Source organism: Ahaetulla prasina, chromosome 1 (genome assembly GCF_028640845.1).
Source record: "Ahaetulla prasina isolate Xishuangbanna chromosome 1, ASM2864084v1, whole genome shotgun sequence".
NCBI lineage: Eukaryota > Metazoa > Chordata > Lepidosauria > Squamata > Colubridae > Ahaetulla > Ahaetulla prasina.
This window is the reverse complement of record NC_080539.1, coordinates 123,511,081-123,533,547: the sequence shown is the minus strand read 5'-3', so window position 1 is coordinate 123,533,547 and position 22,467 is coordinate 123,511,081. Positions and strand designations below refer to the sequence as shown.

Genomic DNA, 22,467 nt, shown 5'->3' with positions numbered 1-22,467 from the left:
CCTCCACATTTCTAGGGGGAAAAAAGGGGGGGGAGCTGCCTCTACATTTTTGCTTGCTTCTAAATAACAAAAGCACTTAGACTTATATACTGCTTCACCTGCTTCACAGCCACTTCTAAGTGGGTTAGTCTGCATACAGGTAGTCCTTGACTTACGACCAAAATTGAGACGAAAATTTCTGTCAAGTGACACATTTATTCAATGAGTTGTGCCCCATTTTACAACCTTTATTGCCTCAGCTGTTAAGTGAATCTGACTTCCCCACTGACTTTGCTTGCCAGGTCGCAAAAGGTGATCACATGACGCTGGGACACTACAACCGTCATAAATATGAACCAATTGCCAAGCATCTGAATTTTGATCACGTGATCATGGAGATGCTAGAAAGGTCATAACTCTGAAAAATGGTCATAAGGGTCCTTGAGTGGCTCAGGTTGTAAGATAGCCTGTTATTAAAACACAGCTGCCTGCAATTACTGCAGGTTCTAGTCCCACCAGGCCCAAGGTTGACTCAGCCTTCCATCCTTTATAAGCTAGGTAAAATGAGGACCCAGATTGTTGGGGGGGGCAATAAGTTGACTTTGTAAATATACAAATAGAATGAGACTATTGCCTTACACACTGTAAGCCGCCCTGAGTCTTCGGAGAAGGGCGGGATATAAATATAAATAAAAATAATAATAATTAAAAAATAAGTCACTTTTTTCATTGCCTTTGTAACTTTGAAGGGTCATTAAACAAACCCTTGCAAGTTGATGTCTACCTGTATTGCCTCCAACTATCGGTCCTCACTTTACAGACCTCCGAAGGATGGAAAGCTGAATCAACTTTGAGCCAGTGAGAATTGAAATGCAGGCAGTCAGCAAAATTAGCCTATTCTTCATTCTAGCCACATTCTAACCACTTGGTCACCATGGCTCTAAATCGATGCATGGCGGGCAAAGGAGCTGTGCTTTGTGGAGAGGAGGAAGACCTAAGGTGACAGGGATTACCCAGTGGGATATAGCTGCACAGGTTAGCAATAGGAAGAACAGTGTCATGGACTCTCCAGGTGTTGTGTCTGCGCCCCCCAAGCCGGGCCTGCTGCCAGAAAGTGACTTGGAGCCGGGCCTGCTGCCAGAAAGTGACTTGGACAGCGAGGGGGAAGGGCCGTCAGGACTTACCCTCGGGAGCACCGGCTTCCCTGGCTCAGCTCTAGGAGCCAGAAGCAGGCCAGGTGGAGGAGGGAACAACAGAAGCAAGGGTGGGGCAGGCCCAGGAAGTGCTGAGTCATGGAGCCACACCCCACAGGATATAAAAGACAGCGAGAGCTGCTGTCTCTTTGTAACAGGCAAAATCCACTGATTAAGAGCTGAAGTTTGTTTCTGAGTGACTCACCAGCGTTGTGGAAGATAACCGAGGCTCTTAGCAGACGCTGGCTATTCTGCTGCCAGAGCTGATAATGCTGGCTAATTAAGAGGCGAGGGAGGAGACACCACCAGGTAGCTTAGTGAGGCTCTATTTTCTCCAGCAGTTAAAGCAGAGCCCCTTGACCAAAATGAGAGGGGCAGTCCTGCAGCCAGTCCAGGACAACCTGGAGATGGCTGAGCTTTCCACTTCCGTGGCGAATTAAGTGTTCTGAGGAGATTGCTTTGTTACTCAGTAGAGAAATACTTCATCTTAGACCGGCTCAGAGGTAAGCTGGCACAAAGGTTGGGGGCGTTGTTGTGAGGCTTTGTGAAAGGCAGCATGTCCCAAATGTGCTTTTCCAAACAGCAACTAGAAGTTTTTTCCTTGAAAATGTTTCACTTCTCATCCAAGAAGTTTCTTCAGAATTGAAAAAAAACCAAGTGCAGCTGCTTTTGGAAAAGCACATTTTGGACAACCATGACCTAGACGATTGAGAATCTCCATAGAAAGAAAGCCAATGTGTGTTGGTTAAATAGCGACATTCATCTTCTGGATCCACTTGACTCACAGAAATTTCATTGATTTTGGGCTGGTCGCCCTTAGTTTAACCTTCCTCAGGACGGCATGGGGGGAATAAATATAAGGGCACAGCAATTTTTTTAAAAAAAATCTGTTAGCAAGCCATTTCAATGCTGGAACAGAGGATGTGCGGAGGAGACAGACACAGGTACAATAAGGAATGCAATAAATTATGTACTATTTTTCTCTGATTTTTATCCTGTAGGGCCAAACAAAAAATATCTGCTGCCAACTCCACAGGGTGTCAGGAAGGGTATCTGGCCAGTAAATGCTCCACTTCATCCAGTCACCTTGATTCTACCAGTGTCTTGGAAACTGGATATATAAAAATATATGTAAATAAAGTATTATATGTAAATAAATACCTTTCTCCTCTATCTTAACAATATTGTACAACAATTACGTAAGGGAGAGGTTAGTGAAGTTCAAAGTTCTCTAGTCAAGATAACCTTGACACTTAGTGTTTGCTTCTCTTGCGTTCTCTTATAACCTAATAATCTCATTAGTTTCTTTTAAAATGTTAAGCATGTTAAGTGTATGTTAAAAAGAACAAACTGAAACAGTAGTGTAGTTCTTTTATTGGAGCAAGTTAAATACAGAAACAAACATTTAATTTTCCATTATTACAGAACTCTTCTTTTTGGGCGTTATTTTCTTTTTCCAAGTAGGAAAATGGGAGAAATAAAATAGAGGAAACGCTATCTGTTAATATGCTACAAAATGTGTATTACATTCACCTACAGTTAATATACACTGGGTGCTTCAAGTTTTTATTTGTTTAGAAAAAAATGTATCATTTTTCTTGTCCTGGAAGTTTGGGGTGTGTGGGGTGATTGGTGCTCTCTGAGCTTGGTTGTTTTCTTGCAGACGTTTCATTACCTAACTAGATAATATCATCAGTGCTAGAAAGGAGAGGGATTCCTCTTTGTTTACATGTAAGTGGCATGCTCTGCAAATGTGGGAGGGCTGTTTTCTTCTTTATGGTTCCTTGATTGTTTACTGTTTGTCAAGTGGAAAACAATCGATCAATCAAGAAACTACCAACTCAAACAAGCGACTAGAAGGTTGCTCAAACAATTGTGGTCTCTTCTGGAATCATGCCATATGGCTGCCCAGATCACAAAGCTGCAGAAAGCTCTGGATATCTTCAAAAGGTAAGTATGCAGTGCTTGATGGGGAGGGTGGGGATGAGGCCCAAGCGCTGCTGGGAATTGGTGGGGATAAAATAGGGGGAGCCTGGCAGTATCCCTGCAATTGGTTGTAAAGGCAAATGACTGGAGAGGTGCTGCAGCAGCTCTAACTTTGGGACCAGGTTGTAAGTAGCTTACAGAAGTTCCACTGTAACTTCAATTGCTTAGCAACCAGTCATTAAGCAAGGACTATCGGTATTATGCACCTGGAAGGTACGATACATGAAGGTTACTCCAAGTACATAGCATGATATTGACATCTTAGTTCCTATTTTTTCAGCTGGTATGTTCATTAGGATTGTATCAACTCTACTTCCCTGAACCCTACAAATTTAGTCTGCATAATTATAAGCTAAATATCAGGATATGCTGTAACTTTCTGAAATAAATGAAAAATCAAAATGAAAGTTCCCATCTCTGATAGGAAGATGGAAGATGCTTAAGACTACTTTCAACATCAAGATCTCTTTAGAATTCATGTTTACCAAGCAAAAAACTGCTTACTTTAGCATTTTCTAAGATGTTATAAACAGCATTTTTATTTTGCAATCATCGTATTAGTTGGTAAGTTGTAAGATTGGACCTATTTAAACTTCTTAACACAAGGTTATTTTAGTGATCTTTATCGTTATAATTACAGAAAGAAACTGAGTCAAAAGCAGTATTAACTTCTCCGAGGAAGAGTGTTGCAAAACTATAAACTTGTTTCATTACGTTAAGTTACTTGAACTTACTATTTTTGTTTGGCTAGTCTTGGTATGTCTTACAGTAATTATCAACATTTCATTCACACATAGTATGACGAAGCATACCATTAAAATAAAACAAAAACCTTTGGGGGTTTTCCCCAAATTCTCTCTTTTATTAGAGAATTGACTTGGATTTATCCAAAAATGAAACCCAGAAGTTAAACTACTATTAAGAATTTTACAAAAGAAAAATGCCTTTCAAATAAATATTTAAAATAAATAAAAATAGAAGAATTTAAACAAAAAAATGAACTAAAGAACTTTATTGACATCACAATACATTCAATAGCAATTTAAGAACATTACAGCTGAAAGAGAATGACATATTTCATAGCCTTAGGTAAGCACTACTGTTTTGAAAAATGTAAATACAAAGAATTCCTAGCAAGTACTTAACTCCGAGCAGTGTTTCCAAAAAATACAGCTATTTACAGATCTTTTCGTTAAAAAAGGGGTCAGCTTCCATCTACATAGCCACAACTGTAGCCTCTATAATGAGCCTCTATAATGAGACAAGCCCTTAAAAACTCATGGAATTTTTAAATCATTATGACTAATGTCATATCATTCCTCAGCGTTTACGACGAGGAGTCATTGATCTGAAAAATAAAGAAAAAGTGGGGAAAATTAAAGGGAAAAGAATCATAAAGAGCATACACGTTAGGCTTAATAACTCTTTTTTTTTAAGTGATCAAAGGTATCTCCCCATCCCACCAGAAGGATAATCTATGGAAATTAATTTAATTTGCAAAATATTTATATATATGTTGCAGGCAAGCATGATGAAGAATTGAAATACAAAGAAATACATAAATCAAGCAAAATACTTAAAAGAATACTACCTTGATCGTGATTTAGACTTGTGTTTGCGGCTTGCCTTCTTACCAGACCTTTGAGATTTCTCCATGGACCGTGACCGACTATGCTTTGATTTCTTCGGCTTCTTTTCTTTGCTGCTGCCTCGTGACTCAGAACTGCTTCTTGTGCTAGATTCTGAACCTGAATGCTTTTTGCTCTCTTTGGTAGAACTTTTCTTGCTTTCCTGCCTAGAATCACGCCTTAACATTTTTGAAGACAAGGAATCACTGCGAGAGAAAGTTCTTTCGCTATCTCTTTTTCTTTTTAATCTCTCTTCATGATTCCCAATTTTACTTTCTTTGTCTTCTTTTTTCTGTTTCTCTCTGCGCTTTTCCTGATCTCGGTCCCTCTCCCTGTTCTTTTTTTTATCTTTCTCTATGCTCCTACTGCGTTCCTTTTTTCTTTCTTGAATTTTGCTATCGTGACTATGTTTGTGCCTGTTCCCGCTTATGCTCCTGTGCTGATCTTCACTTTTATGCCTATCTCGACTCCCACTACAAGTGGAATGGCTAGTAAGTCTATCTCTTGAGTGACTATCACTTCTACGTCTCTCCCAGTTTCGGTCATGGGAAGGACTATGATTTCGTCTCCTCTCCCTTCTTTCTATACTCTTGTGTCTACTAGATCTTTGTCTCTCTCTTACTTTACCCCTGCTCCTGCTCCTTTCTCTTCTATTTCTATGTGAATAGCTCCTACTTCTGCTACGCCTAACTTTAGGTGACCTACTGTGACTACGTCTTTTTTTTCTTTTGGGGGAGGAAGAATGTGTAGAGCTGCGACTGCTACCTGAACTACTACTATAAGATGAACTACTAGCTGTGCTGCTACTGCTGCTACTGCTGCTACTTCTGCTATTATTACTTGAACTAGCACTACTTGAACTTTTTGACCTACTCCTTCCTGCTCTCTCTTTTTCTTTAATCTCTTTTTTGGGTTCGATGTCTGGCGTTGTTTCTTTTGGAGACTTTTTCTTTTCACCAAATGCATCCTCCTCCTCAGCTTCTTTAACATCTTCTATTGGTGAATTGCTGCCTTGCTCTTTACTGGCAAGTTCACTCATCTCTTTTGCAATTCTCTCATTTTGGAGCTTTTCTTCTGTAAAATATGTGCCAGAGAAACAGATCCCAAATCATACAAATAAAGTGGAACTGATACATAATATTTCTATTCTTCTGGCCAGGGGTGAAATCCAGCAGGTTCTGACAGGTTCTGGAGAACCGGTAGCGGAAATTTTGAGTAGTTCAGAGAACCAGCAAATACCACCTCTGGCTGATCCCAGAGTGGAGTGGGAATGGGGATTTTGCAATATCCTTCCCCTGCCACGCCCACCAAACCACACCTACCAAGCCACACCACGCCCACAGAACCTGTAGTAAAAAAAATCGAAATTTCCCCACTGCTTCTGGCCAGTAACAATGTCAAGATAAAATGTGTTAGAATAGTAATTCTTCCACAATTGTTCCATGGCAGCAAAAATCACTGGATGACTCTCAGGAAAAACCATAACCCTATTTCCTACAATTAGTTTACCATAAATTCAACAGCTTTGCTTGGGTATATAGTATCACATAGTAAGTTAGACCTGTGCAGATCATCTGATTCAGTGGTTGTGAAAGGCCTCTATGGATCTGTATCACTAAGGTATAAAATAAGCACCTAGCATGGCAGGGCTATTTCATGGCCTTATCTGTGCATGTGTGAACAAAAGAGGCTGCTGCCCTAACTATCTCATGAAATGCTACACATAGAGGTTAACATTAAGAGGTTAAAATAATAAAATAAAATATTCATTTAAGCATAAGAGTCCCTCTCCCTATGCATATATACATACCTTCCAGTTGTTTCTCTAGCAGTAGTTGCTGTTCTCTCTCCTTCCTCCAAAATGCTTCTTGTTTTTGCCTGATTCTGTGTCGTAGTTCCTCATCATCAGTATCAGATGACTCAGAGCCTCTGTCACTCCTCTCATCGTCACTGTCTCCTGATCCATAACCACCCAGTCCACCTGCGTGCATAAAGCCTAGTCTATCACGAGGAAAGATCAATCCTGGTTCTTAATATTTCTGCAGGGCAAAGAGGAGTGCATATTGCCCATCTTTCACTTCTTCACTGAAGAAGCCACTTATTCTGGAGGAAGTGCCAATGCTGGTTGACTGGAGTGTTCAAGGCCCACACATCTGACCTGCTGCTCAGTATCTGGTTTTACTTCATCCGGAATAGCTTGCCATGTTTTCCAGCAAGCAATTGCTAAGATTACATACTTTCTGCTCAATATGAGTGAAAAAGCTCTTTACAGAGCCAGTACCAAATGCTTAGAATACATCAGCAAGAAAATAGACTCTGAAGTGCAATGCCTAAGATCTGTCCTTCAAGATATTGTTACAGTGATTTCAGTCAGCTTCAATATCCAGGGCTTTAAAAAGTCCTAATGCCAATCAATTGTCTAGCATTCAGAAAAGACTGTACATTAAAAAGGTACAGATATGCAATAGGAATGGACTTCTCTTCCCCCAAAAGATAGATCTGGAAAACTGGTAGAAAGTAATCTTGAGCATCTGGTTCAGAAGCATCTTTACTTTCTTTCCCAGGTTCTTAATTTTAGAATTATTTTCCAAATACATTTAAACTAACAAAAGAATTCATCATAGGGGTCAAAATAATATATTTATTTAATGTCACAATAATACGACAGCATTATCAATGTTACACTGACATGCAAAGTTTTTACACAATCTATTACAATATAGGATGCAATTCTGAATTTCATATCCAGCATGTTAAGCACTAGCTATGAGAATTCAAAATATGCATTTTGTTGTGTGGGATTTTTGGCAAGACAAAGTAGTAGGTGTTATTGTGGTTTTTTTTAATTTAAACATACACTAAGACAGTAAAGTTAAAAAAAAATAATACAAATCATTCAAGTCCATTGTATTTTAGATACCATATTAGATATCTGGCCAAAAACACCCAACCTCCAACCTCAGGGAAGGCTTGCCCAGAAAGAGTACTACAGTTTTCACAGATTTCAGTATAACTTTTGTGAGATAAGTCCTAAGTCACTTGATGCCTGCCTAATGCATATTGGATAGTTTCACTCTTGTTTCAATACATATTTAGGAATGCAAGCAACAGCTCTCCCCATTAAGTCCCTCTCAAAATCAGGAACATACTTACCAAGTCCAGTGAGGGAAGCCAATGCACTGGACTGTGCCAGCTGTTTTGCAGGAGCTTTGTATCACATCAACAACAGGAACAACATGTTAACACAAATAGCCACGTTTTCATAGTCATGAGAGTATATGGTATTGTTAAATCTACTACTATTGCTGTTTTGTGGAGGAGAGAAAAAACATTAAACACGTATCATCCATTGAAAGCCCAGTAATTTCTGGCCATGATAGTTTAGAAATTTAAACTGTAAATTAATAATGAATACAATTAAAAAGGCAGTTCTTTAGAGTAAGGCATTAACAGATTAATACATTATACCTGCAATCAGTATATTAATTAATTTATTCAGTTATATGAAATAAGATTACTGTTTTTTAAAAAAGCTGAATAGCAGGATCACAAAAACATTTAATTATACAAGTTTGACTTATAGGAGTTTTTTTGCTCATCTAAATTTCAACTAGAAAATGCTAGTCAAAAACTCAACACAATTTTTAAGAAGTTAAATTGAAAAAATGAAATATTTAACGCTATAAACTGCGCAGAACAACAATATATGATTACAAATGAATTTTTGGAACTTTACATTTAAATTATTTTAGATACAGATATTATATATGAACATATGCTTATATACTTTAAACTATTACAAGACATGCACAAGGACAATTAATGAACCTATTAGAAGCCTAAACATACCTTTTATTGCTTTACGATGGACATCTTTAGCCACATAATAAATTTCTTCATTGGTGACATCTAGGAGAATTTCTGTCAGCAACATTTTTGTCAGCAACATCTGAACAAATTTAAAGATAAACATTCATTCAGACGCTATTCTCAACTACCCAAATTCAAGGCATCTCACTTCTTGAAAAAGAAATCGCAAAGGACTTGCTAACAGTAAAAGAAACAGCATATTTATACCAACTAGTTATATGGCATCCTATGCAGAATACCAAGAAAAAAAATGTTCCACAGTAAACTCTCATTGTAACAGATCTCAGTTTAACACATTTTGATGCAACAGATGTATCAGCACACAAATAAAATTTCAATTTAGCAACGGTTGCTTGATGTCTCCATTAGAATAATTTGACTAAAGAATAGCAACTTGCCTGAATATCTAAGGATGAAATCTTTGATTTATTTCAATAACGATTAACAATCAAAAGAAACTTTCCTAAGTTAAGCTTAAATATATTTATTTCAAATTACAAATTTATAATTAAATTTTATCAATTAAGTTTAAAAAATTAGAATTTAATATGAAATTGTTTTTTCTTAAGTATGGTTCCTATTATATCAACAGTAAAATGTATTGTAAATACAGTGATCCAAAAATGAATTGTACCATCTGATAATCCTTTTCTTCCTCTGTCATTTCTGGTTCACTCTGCTCCTCATGAGCAGTTGGAGATGGGCTTCTGGTGACTTTTCCACTACTTACAGCCTCTATGTTATCAAAATCCTCTTCTTCATCACTATCCTATAAAACAACAAAAAATGTAGCTCTTCAACAAGGAACTTTCATATTTCAAATATTAACTATTCACACTGACAAAATCAAAAAAGATATTGATGCAAAAAGAAATGACAAGGTTAAGGCCTATTTTGCCCGATCAAGACTGCCTGATACATTCCATCATTTTGCAAGGACAAAACCAGTATTTTGGGCAGGACCTTGCAATTAAAATTACCCATCTGCTTTAGAAGCCTGACAAATTAAGAAAAGTATGGACAAACTACTGCCTGTGCTACCAACACTGTTGGTAAAATACTTTATTTTCTAAAAAAAATATATTAAAATAAAGCATTTTAAATATGCAAACTTGTACATACTATACGGGAATTTTCCCACTTACAAATTTACTTTTCTGTGGTAACCGAGGTCCACCCTCTTCTCCTGGTTCTGTAATTTCCTTCTTTTCCTTTTTAGACAGTTGAGAACGCTGCTGTTCCATTCTCTCTTTTTCTAGCTTCTTCTGTTTTTCCCTTTCCATTTTCTCTAAGCCCTCACGAATCCAAGCAGGTAGAGTTCTACGTTTAACAGCATCTACAGCATCATAAAATAAATTACTTAATAAATGCATACTTTCTGAGCCCTATCAGGGTTTTTAAAAGTTAACCATCTCTAATAAGTTTTATAATTCTTTCCATGGGCCATATCATAGAACATTTGTTAGGCTGTAGCTGAAGGTCCATAAGTTGTTCTATTTAAGATGAAGCACAGATAAGTGAAATTAAGTATAGTATGCATAACTCAGTTACAAGCCTTGAAACTCAGCGACCAACAGCTTGTATTTTCAAAATGTGTGTATCACATACATTGAACTAAATATGCTGAAGACATACCAATTTGAGGGGGTTCCTGTTTCACGGGTAATGTGATCGGTGATCGCTGGCGATCTCTAAATGCTGGCCTTTCCCTTCTATTTGGAGGAGGCGCAGGAGGTGCTGGAGGTCCTGGGGGCCCTGGCGGTCCAGGCTGCCAGTAAGGTGGATGAAACCCACCTTGAGGTGGACCAAAAGTGGTCCCATGCTGAAAAAGTAATGAAGTTCATTTTTCTTTAACCCAATGCTACAGATTGCCCTAACAGTTTCTCAGTAAAAAGGTGAAATAAAAGAAAAGAAAAGAGGAAAGGATAGGAAAAGAAAAGAGAAAAGAATAGGAAAAGAAAAGAGAAAAGAAAAGAAAAGAAAAGAAAAGAAAAGAAAAGAAAAGAAAAGAAAAGAAAAGAAAAGAAAAGGACTTGATCTCTGTATAGAATATTTTTTGTTTCTACTAGAGAGTCCGGAGTACTTTAGGGAGAACGCAAAGATTAATGAACCAAAAAAGGGATTTTTACCATTTAAAAAAGTAATTTTGTAAAAGAGAAGCCCATGCTGTATTACACTATGACATTAGAAAGTTTTAAAAACAATATATAATATGGAGCTGGAATCTTCCATTGAGGAAATAGAGGCCCAAGAGATCTATAAGAACATACATTATTTTTTATTTTATTGGGGGTTTGGCATTTATTTGTAGGTCATCAGGATATACCTAATATTCTTATTTTATTTTTCTGAAGTAATTTTGACAGGGAAAGGGAATTAAATCACCTGCTCTTCTAATGATCGTATAATATTATATGGCGTTTCTATTATATAAATGAATTATCATGCATGTGCAAGCGAACAAATATAAGTGATTTATTAGGTCAAATTCTTATGATCAATTCTCACTTCTTAAGCAAAAATTGATATATTTTATTTAAGTGAGTAAATAACCTGTTTATGGTTAAAGGATATGTTTAACATCAGTTGTCAAATACTCCATTTACAATGCTGGTCATTAAGAGCACGATGTACATGAATTGATGCGCATTGGTTTTTTTCTTTTAATGAAAGGTAATTGTAAGAAAACTGTCCATACTGTTTTTAAACGATCTGTACAATCAAGCAATTTTTGTCTTTTTTAAAAGTATTTGCATAGTACTGAAATCCGAGTATAACCGTTTTTCAGAGTATGTGTGAGGAGGGGGAATATGCATTCTTTTAAACATGAATCATGATTTCAGGAAAGAAAATTCACTCATTATCAGAAATAAAGCCATCTAATCATTAGATTTGGGATTTTCTCTTATAAGTGCTATCATCTCTTCTGGAAATGTGGATTTAAGAAATTCATTTCAGTTGCAGGGTGTGATGCTAGTTCGCTCCTCGCAGTGCATCCTGGATAACACAGTCATGTGAACCAAACGTCTAGCAACAATTGGCAGCCAGACTACCTTGAAGAATTGGCAGTTAACGACAGTTGGCAGCCAGACATCTTTGTAGAACTCCTGGCTCGCTATATACATGGCAATGGATTAAAATCTACTCCTGCCTGCTGGCTCCCCGTCTTGAGCCACATTGCTCCACCAGCTCTATAAAGGCAGGAAGCCTTAGTGAAGGAGTACAACAAAATTATCTAACAACTTTGACATCAACACACAAAATGGACTGCTGAATGCCCAGATACAGGCAGTTATGTAGATGACCCTACATAAAAGGTGCCAGGTTTTGACCTTTCTTGCCAGCTTTCTTGTCAACTCTGAACAGGATCCGTGTGTGGCGCTCCTCGGCAAAATATCCATCACAATGGGTGGTCTGGATATTAACATTTGAACTACTATAAATCTATGGATTTGCCATATGCTAAATAAATAATACATTTCAGTTGCATGTTGTTACTGTTAAAAAGAAAAGCTGCTACAGATAGCTAGTCAATTATGTCATTATTCTACCTTCCCTAAATTATATCTAATTATTAGATAGTGTATATAGCCTTTATCAATTGAGTCTTCAATCTCAGTTCCATTAATACAAATGTGGGTCTATGGGATGGGATATACTTTATTCAAAACTTCAGATGACCAATCTACCTAATAAATTAAAGTTTGCAACTTTTAACAAACTATATAAGGACATAAAAAGCTAACTTATTATGAACAGTCTCTTCATTTACTTTATAAATATCTATGAAATGTAACACCAAATTTTAGTACAGCACTAACAAATAATTGAGAAAAATGTAGCCATACCTTGTGCTCCTGAAACAATACACTTAATGCTGTCTAGACATTTAGTCTAGACATCTAGACTCCATTCATAGATATAACATCCAGAAACATGCACAGATAACAGATGTGCAGAAATTCTCATGCCCCACCCCCTTTCAATGTAGAGACTAATTCTCTGCTTTCACCAAAATGAATGGGAATGCCTAGGTATATAAAAGTACTCCAGCATGTTTTTTAACTAACTAGCCCAAAACAGATGAACTAAATAAAATTGTATTCTAAAGTTCTGACAAGTCCAATTTCAGAGTGGTTAAAGGTGTATGCATCACGATTCTATACAATATTTACCTTTATGTTAACCTTTATATTCTTTATACATAATTTTATTTATAAAAGTATTATTTATTCAGAGACTTAATAGGGAGAATCTCAACATATTTTCAGGCTTATTTTCTTAGTTTTAGGAATAAGTAATTAATCTCATCCTTGTGATGTTAATATTTTTCTCCTTTACAAAACATAAATCTGTTTTATATAAACACAGCTATCCCCTATATACTTTTAACATATAAATATCACATGGGGAATTTAAAAGCAAAACAAAAACCAAAAAAGACACTACCACCCAAAAAAAGCTTAGTAAAAATTATAAAAGCAGAAAAAAAGAAATATCATATAAATAAAATTTACATTTGCCTGTAGCTGAACTTTCTCAGACCTTTCATAAATGATCCCAAACAGAACACATCACACTAATCCAGTGTAGCTCAACATATGTACAGTATCACAGCCAATCTGATAAAGAATACAGTTGGTAAAACAACTAATTGAGCTGGGTAAATGTTTGTAAACAAATCTATTTTAATAAACAAGTAAACTCTGTTGAAATCTGCTTTAGAGCAATGCTGCCGGAACTCCACATGCTTATATTAAAATAACAAATTTTTCACCTGATAGTCAAACTGGTTCACTGGCCCCATTGCAAAGTTATCAGGTGGTGGTCCCCCAAAGTTGTGATTATTTTGATTAAATATATGCCTGTTGTCAGGGGCAAATTCCCCACTGTCCTGACTGTTACTGTCTTCAGATGGAGGAACAATATCCATTGATCCAGGGGCTGGAGGAATCCATGGCTGTTCTGGAGGCGGATGAGGCGGCTGGTGGGGTATGTTCCATTCTGTTTTGATGTCATAACAAAAAATGTTAATAATCATTTTAATCAGTGTTTAATCAGGCTTTATTGATTTTTATAATGAAGGATATATCATTAAACATTTCTGGTTTTCATTTTTGTATGAATCCAAACTATGTTTAGTAGTCCTTTGTATGAACAGTATTTATCCAAATCACAACATCTATTACAGGGAAAGTCTATATTATATCAGCTATTTTTTCCAACTCAATCTGGCCTTTCAGATCTGAAATGCAATTTCAAGGATAGAGATAAGAATAATCTCCAATCATCAAAGAAAATATTGATGTCAAATAAAATGGATGTGAGCTACAAAAACTTTGTAATAATACATTTATTAGTGTTTAAGTTGCCACAAAACTCTTGTTTATGCTGGCTAAACTAACACATTATCCCTCTGGAGAATAATTATATCAGCATCTCCAGCTATTGTGGATTATCACTTTCAGCATTCGCAGTGCTTATAACTAATGGCAATTCTCGATATGGCTGACAAAGAAGCAGTTCAACGAATCTGGAGAGCACTTTCTAGGGATCAACTTTAGGTGAAAAAAGAGGCCCAAAAGAACGTCATTTTTGTAGAAACTGGTTATCTTACACAGCAGAAATTATGGTATTCCATGTTTCTGAAGTTCAACTCACAAGAGTCCTAGCAAGTATAGTAAAATAATGGATATCAGAAACTGAAATTCAGTGATGTTTTTGAAGACACAATTCTTTCATCTATGTTACAGAATATGGACATATTTAAAATTTTAAAGTAGTAAGACCACCTGCAATAACACCACAATACTTAAAATAAATATTTTGTGTTATTCTAGTGAACACTTTGAAAAACCTGTTCTACAAATAGTACAATTAATCCCAAAATGGCAAAAAGGCAGGAATAAGGTTGAATGCCAAGATGTCAACACACATACACACACAAACAGTCCAAAGAGAACAAATCCAGTTTTTGCAAATCCTTTAAAAGGCATGCAGGTATTTGTATAAGATAAACATGGCAATGGGGCCTCTGGTGGCTCAGACTGCTGTTATTAACACAGCTGCTTGCAATTACTGCAAGTTCAAGTCCCACCAGGCCCAAGGTTGACTCAGCCTTCCATCCTTTATAAGGTAGGTAAAATGAGGACCCAGATTGTTGGGGGCAATAAGTTGACTTTGTATATAATATTGTATATAATATTGTTCCCTTCATTATATCAAATTAATATAGTTGATGCATATTTTTTTACTCATATATATCTATCTATCGATATTTCTTCAAGATATGTTGTTATATCTATGATAATTGTTTGTGTATACTGTTGTGACAAAAGAAATAAAATAAAAAATATACAAATGGATGAAGACTATTGCTTAACATAGTGTAAACCGCCCTGAGTCTTCGGAGAAGGGCGGGATATAAATGCAAATAAAAAAATAAAAATAAAAATGTGCAACTTGTCTGAAACAAGGAGAACTATGGCTGACCCAGTGAAAAATTTCCTTACATGTGTCCAACATAAATTGATATTACGCCTTGATTGAAGGTGAAGTGCTCTTTGAAATACTATTGTCTAAAAATGTATTTTTAAAAATTGATTCAATTGCTTATTGCAACCTTTTTACAGTATATATATTCCTTTATCAAGGGTAATTTCTACTATAAATTTCTGTTAAATTCAAAAACCAATGAATATTCTTTACTTTCACTCAGAAAGATAATTCTGAGTGAAATTCAAGCAGAGAAACTGTTTCAATAAAAACTATTCTAAAATGTTTTGGGGAACTAGCATTGAACCGAATAAAATTGTTGGGGAACTATGGGAATAACTCTGTCCTGTTGGTTTATTGCTAGTCCTTTTCAATTTTTATGCCTATCTAAACAACTCTGAATTTATGTAATCTTTCTAATAATTTATAGTATAATCACATTACAAAGCTTGATTTTCAAAGCATCTGCAGATTATTTTCTGATCACAATCTGAATCAATATATGAAGTCTGAGGCAGAGAAATCCATAATATATCATATATCTTTATAAGCAACAGTTATTTGGAAGAATCAATACTTCTTGTCCTTATCAGAAAAGAAATTTTGTCCTAACTTAATTCTGGCTAGTATTGATAAGAATTTTGCAAACTAAATCAGATTTAATTTGTAGTAGTGCTCTTGTAAGAATTGTATCCACAACTAGGAAGATTCCAAGTGCAGTGGAAAAAAAAGGACCAATAACATACCTGGCTGCCACATCCTGTTGAAATTTGGATCATTCTGAAAATTACCATGGTTGTTTGGTCCAGGTTCCATTCCTGTCATCTCCTGGCCATTTGGCATCATTCCTTGCTGTTCTACCACACCCTGCTGCCCCGACGCTTCCCGCTGAGCAATCCATGCCTGAGCTAATGCAGCCCAGTCAATTTGGCCTAGAAACAGAATTAGATTTTCAATATACAACTTTCCAAAACACAATCAAGTATTGAATTTTATTCATATTCCAATCCTCCATTTAAAAAATCTGCATCATTTATGACTATATTTTGGAGGCCTCTAAACATTGATACCACACCCCATATAGCAATTCTCCACTGACCTACTGAGAAATTTGAACTTTCCTGAATTAAGAACTTATTACTGAAAAAATATGCAATTTAATTTATTGTAATATATGGTATTATTTTATCTGCCTGTTCACCGCCCTGAGTCCTTTGGGAGAAGGGCGGTATAAAAATTAAATTATTATTATTATTATTAAAGCTTTACAACTCAATCCTGAACATGGGCCAGTTTCAGTGAGTTTAAAAAATTTAAGCACCTACAGTATATGGATATTCAGATATAAACTGATATCCATGAGAGTGAATGAATGAGAGAGATCAAACAAGAGAGATCACTGACATAGATGTGTCTTTTCTTCTTACTCTTCTACAAAACACTACTTCTGAAAGAAATAATTGTAATAGTCAGGCAAACAGAGTATTGGTTTGTTGCAACAATGTAACAATTAACAGAACTGGAACACTGGCCTCAAGTTAGTACATCCAGATCTGCAGGATATGATGAATATATAGACTATTTATTCTTTTCTACTTTGTTTTATAAAAGAATAAAAAGCTATTAAAACATAACAGAAAAATAGTATAGGCATACAAAGGAAAAGGCATGCATATAGCTTGTTTGGATAAAATAAAGCACATTTTAAAAGAAAAGTAGAGATCCCACCACTTGCAGTGGATGGGCCCAACATTTCTTAAGAGTAGGGGGATTTTAAATACCAAAATGGGTGACTTAAGCTTCTTGAAGTATAAAGTTGTTCCTTTTTGCCCCTTAACTCTATTACCAATAAATAGAAGGCCAAAAAAGAGGACCCTCCAATTCCAGAGATGTGTCATAACATTATTGAATATATTCTTTCTAAGTCTCAGAAGTTAAGTTAAAAAAAAATTAGTAAAGCTCCTGTCACAAGAAAGTTGCCCACTTTTTGCCATCAAACCTCCCTTAATGTAATATTAACGTACACACCTCCACTAAAAATCCAAACACCAAAATGAACATAATGAACTATGAAAACAATACAATGAAACTTTGAGAAAGGTGGATTTATTTCAACAGTGTAACTAAAAAGTTCTTCATACCTCCTCTGAGTTCAGTCTGCACCTCCCTGAGGCAGCTACACCTCACTTTTTGAACAACCCTGTCTTAAAGGGGTAAGGATCAAAGAGCAAGAAACTCTTAACCAGCTTCTCCCTGCATTATTTTGCATATTATTGTTGAAGGAGAAGCACACATTTGGGCAAAATACTGAACAATTTAAAATTTGTTTGAGGGCTGCACTATAAAATGAATACCTCAAATTTAAAAGAGAAAAGTGTTTAGAAAGTCTACAATACAATGTATTTTGAAAATACATTTTTTGAGAACCACCAGAACTTCCATTATGCATAAGATTCAAAAGATTTATAGCCTTTCTGTATTTGTCAGTATTGTTACATACATATAGCTGACATAGATATTGTAATAGTTCAAAACACCTTCATTGTATACTAGCAAGTTGGAAAATGGTCATTGAAAGAAGATGTTGTTTAAGAATTTCAATAAAGGCATACTGGGATAGAGAATAAATCATTAGCTCAGCACATATTGCTGCTTAGCAGCATTTTCTCCTATTCACTAAGAGTCTGAAGGAGTACTTACAAGCAATATAGAAGCAACCTGTAACAACTTTCAAAGATTGTAAACACTAAAGAATAGTTTGTTGGGTTTCGATTTAACAGGTTATATTTATTTGTGTGAACTCATCACTAGCAATCTTTTTTATATGAATGAAAGAGTAACATTCTAACCCAGTTTATAAAATGTGGATTAATATCTTAACTTTAATGCTGAAGGCAAAATCACAGCTATTTACTTACTTGGATCTTGCTGATGCTGAAATGACTGCATCCATTGTTGCTGATTCAAAGGCCACTGTTGCCAAGGCTGCCCACCTTGATCCCACATCTTTAATTATTTATATGTTCTCTACTGGAGCAAAAATAACATTTCAAATTTGAGTACAAGCTTCACTTTAAGTCATTCATCTATGTACTGTGACATCCAACCTTTTCCAAACTACCCACTCAAAGCTATCTGAACCTTGTTCCAAAAGATTTTTTTAATTATATTCTTGTAAGCAAAACATTCCACAGAAACTATATAGGATTTCCCGGAAATTTGCAACATCAAACAAAAATATTTTAATGTAGGTATTTTACCATTCTGATTGCAAAAATTATCTATCCAATGTAAAGTAACAAGATCTGCCATCCTGGGTTGACCTTCAGAATTTAAAAGCCATGAGTTTTAGTTCCTAATTATTTTAATTTGATTTGATTTTCTGCTATATTTTTTAAACAACCATCATTTATACAAAAATCTTTGGAAAACAGAAGGAATAAATACAAAAAAATCTTATTTACTGGGGCTAAGAATGCTTTTCTTTGAGTCATACCATTTTAGCTCAGTGGCCTTATAAATCATAAAAACTAATCTGATAACTATAAACCAGATAATCGCTGTTAGAAAATTATTTTCTCCTCTCTTCACATGGTTCCTTTGCAGATTACACAACTCTGAACAATGCTACATCACATTATATATAGTATAAAAGTTTAATTTTCAATCCCTTTGCACCATTAAATACTGCATTCAGACTACATAAAATGCAATGGTTTATTTGGTATACAAATGTTTCTAGCAAACAGGCATAAATCTGCAAAGTTATCCTAATCATAATCTTTCTTACATATTTATTTTATAATTTCACATATCTTTTTAAATCATATTCAAATTGCTTAATTTTCTTGGTTCCATCACAGTAATTTTATCATGGAATTCAGAATCTAATTGATTGTAAGGTATATTAGTTGAGTACCTCTAATTATCAAAATACTACTTTATCTCAGAATTTGCTTATATCTCTGAATAAAGCTTTGGTGGATATATAAAGTGTTTCAACACCCAGAAGAATCAAGAACAATCCTACAACTCCTAACAGACAAAACATAGCTCCAATGTCACAATGCCAGTATTTATGATTTTGTCCTCTCCCTATTGGTGGCATGCACTTTCTCTATGTATTTTTGCAGCAAACCTAGGACTCACCTAAAATATGCCAAAAAGAAAAGAAGATTATAACTTAATAGTCACAACATGCACATTACTAGATGCCTACAACTTTAAAACTTCCTGCTTCCACTTTCCATTTTTATGGAAGATAAAATCAAATCTGGATGCAATAGACAACATTTGGGCCTGCACACCTCCCTGAAATAATGGAGAAAAATCTGTTAAATCAAGGTTTTATGTTTCAGGAAAGTTCAGAAATAGGCAAGTTAGTTGGAAAATCAGTAACAGTAGAAAGTGCTGGGAAAATTGAAGTAGTAGAAGTACAAAATTCTTCAGATGAAGAGAAAATCTTCTAACATTTAAGCGAGAACACACATTCCATGAAATATAGCCACTTCTAGCTGTTTTCTGTCTATAAAGAAATTATTTATCTTTGTTGGTCCAACTGACCACACTGACACACAAAACATTATACGCTAAGAAGAATAGGACAAAAACATTATGCTGATGATGCTACCTAGTCTGGTAACAAAATGTTCAGAAACTAAATTGAAACAAGCTTGGGAGAGCAAACCACTGACAAAATAATATTGAGTATATAATAAGCGTGCAAGAAAGAATCCCTTAGTTCATGCTATTTTCATTTATGATATTTCTCTCAGCCACTGGTTCAACATATCACAATGCTTCTTTACAAAAAAAAATAACAATAAACTTAATACAAAATACCTTCAGTTTACTGAACATTGGGTAGAAGTATGGTAAATAAAGTTTGTAAGCTCAAAAACCTCTTAAGCACCACATACATATTTTCCTAACATAGTACAATCAGTAAACTTGAAAAATAATGACAGATTCATGCAAAAGCATCAATTAATCTAAAACAAATATAGATAGTCCTCGAATTACAACAGTTCATTTAGTGACCGTTCGAAGTTACAACAGCTATGAAAAAAGTGATATGACCATTTTTCACTTACAAGTGTTGCAGTGTCCCCATGGTCATGTGATCAAAATTTGAACGCTTGGCAACTGGTTCATATTTATGACAGCTGCAGCATCCCGTGGTCATGATCATCTTTTGCAACCTTCTGACAAGCAAAGTCAATGTGGAAGCCAGATTCACTTAAACACTGTGTTACTAACTTAACAACTGCAATGATTCACTTAACTGTGGCAAGAAAGGTCATAAAATGGGGCAAAATTCATTTAACAAATGTCTTGTTTGGCAACAGAAATTTTGATTTCAAATATGGTAAGCTGAGGACTACCTGTATTTCTGATTTCGTTTAGAAATTGAAAGTTAAAAAAATAGTCCTCTGCCACAGATGACTAATCCTATTCCTATTTTAAGAACATATTCTAGAAATGTACAGTCTGAAATTTGATATGAAAATGGCATTACATTACAAAATTAGGAATATGACATGGATATATGCAATAATACATCTAATTATGCTGCTTTTGTTTACAACACCAACATTTCTGAAAGTAAATTGACCAGGGTTATTTATTCCACTAAAATGACAAATCTCTGTTAGTCACCTGCAGCCCACAAGGACAAAAAGGGGGACCTAATCTAGAGACAGCAAAGCAATGGTTGCTTACAACTTAGCTTGCGCTTCTCATCAGAGTTGCTTTTTGTTCCCTTTCGTACAACCGAAGTGAGGTTATTACTTTTTCAGTTGTTATGGATTGGGACACCCTGAACTGGGGCAGGCAGAATCCCACTCTACATTTTGAAACCAAAATCCAGACCCAGAGCAGTTCTAGTGTTTCATATCAACGTCCTATGAGGTTGGGCAAATGACTTCCAATAATTGTCCAGAAAGTAAGCAGTTCTTTTTGTTGTATGCCACACACACCCTCTATCCAGAATTTTGGGTACTATTTTAATCATTTGTGGACAGGGGAAATCCTATTAAAACTAGAAAATGCCTCCTTCTGAATAAACACCCATAGGGTGAGACTCACATCAGACTATATATATTAAGTACAAGTTTTTTTTTCCATTGCGAGAGACACACACACACCTTTCACACATCTCCTAGCTATCAGCAACCCCACACAAGGTCGGCCCAGCATGTTTACAACACAATGTGAGCGCGCGCCTGGCTCTTGGCCTTCTCACGTGGCAACCATGGCAACAGAACTAAGCCGTCGCCCCAAGTGTCAATCCAGGCTATTTATCCCGTTGAGATTAGGGGGCCTCAACGCACGCGCACATAAGGCTCGTAACGAGCCCAATCTCAGCCCGCCGCCTGGATAGTCCAGCAAGATCAGGGCGCATGCGCACAACGGGGTCGGGTTTTTTCCCCTCTTCCCGCCCCGCCCCTCCCCTCCCCCCCCCGCCGCCCGGTTACGACTACCGCGAATGCGCCTGTTAGGAAACGATCGGCCATCCCGGAGAAGCGAAGTAGACTAGCGCCCCCACCCTCGGGTTCTTAATCCGAACCCAGAGCACCAGCCTTGCACCTTCTTCCCCACCCCCTTTGCCTCGCCGCAGCGAACTCCGCCTGTTCGGAATTCAGCGCCGAATCCAAATAGTGGTGGAAGGATAATCAACTCTCCGACCGGCTTCCGCCTGTTCTCAAACGCAGCCGCTACGCAGGCAGTTACTCACCCCGCCCGCGCCTTCTGCGCTGACCGGTAACACTCGCAGCACTTCAGCTGCCCCGTCTCTCCGGTTAGCTTTGCGTTAACCACACAAAATGGCGCCCGCTGTCACTCACCCGGAACTGCAAGCTTACGTCACTGCAACCCGGCGGAGAAAAGCCTGCCGTTTGATTCTATCCGCCATCTTAAGTCAGGGCGGAGACTTTAGACCGAGAGACATCTGGAGGGGAAAGTTTCCAATTGCTCCTCTAAAGTTGGCAGCGGCTGATGGGAGTGATAGCACAAACGTCTGGGAAATTTACTCAGCCATGGCATTAGAATCTCCGAGGGTTAGAAACAAGAATCTTTTTGAACTGTCAGTTTTATGGTCACTAACTTTTTTTGCTTGCCAACAAGTGAAAGTATCGCGCAAGCGCCTGGCTGAAAGTGTTCTGTGCGCGCCATTTTTACTAAGGACGTGGAGCTGCTTTTTGACGCATGCGCAATGCTTTCTTTAGCGTTTCAGTCAGTACTGTCGAAATTGCGGTTGTTTTTTTGATTCTGCCCTGGGCTACAGTCTTCCGCGCTTTTAAAACGAGTTAAATACT

At 36.5% G+C, this 22,467-nt stretch overlaps 1 protein-coding gene across 3 annotated transcripts; it reads right to left on the bottom strand.

Annotated features, from left to right (window-relative positions):
• Positions 1-2,528: 2,528 nt before the first annotated feature.
• On the bottom strand, positions 2,529-21,997 carry PNISR (PNN interacting serine and arginine rich protein). Of its 3 annotated transcripts, none has more exons than XM_058174886.1 (12): positions 21,888-21,997; positions 18,070-18,178; positions 15,898-16,083; positions 13,434-13,660; positions 10,292-10,478; positions 9,802-9,992; positions 9,291-9,425; positions 8,636-8,735; positions 7,940-7,993; positions 6,597-6,767; positions 4,750-5,860; positions 2,529-4,506 (listed from the first exon to the last, which is right to left on the bottom strand). In XM_058174886.1, the coding sequence occupies exons 2-12, from the start codon at positions 18,155-18,157 to the stop codon at positions 4,479-4,481; spliced, it is 2,478 nt and encodes an 825-aa protein (XP_058030869.1). In that variant the 5' UTR covers positions 18,158-18,178; positions 21,888-21,997; the 3' UTR covers positions 2,529-4,478. The 3 variants fall into 3 exon arrangements, with proteins under 3 accessions (XP_058030869.1, XP_058030860.1, XP_058030876.1); XM_058174877.1 differs by having other exon boundaries at positions 18,070-18,181; positions 21,888-21,994; XM_058174893.1 differs by lacking the exons at positions 2,529-4,506; positions 4,750-5,860; positions 6,597-6,767 and having other exon boundaries at positions 7,898-8,735; positions 18,070-18,181; positions 21,888-21,994.
• Between the last annotated feature and the right edge of the window lie 470 nt (positions 21,998-22,467).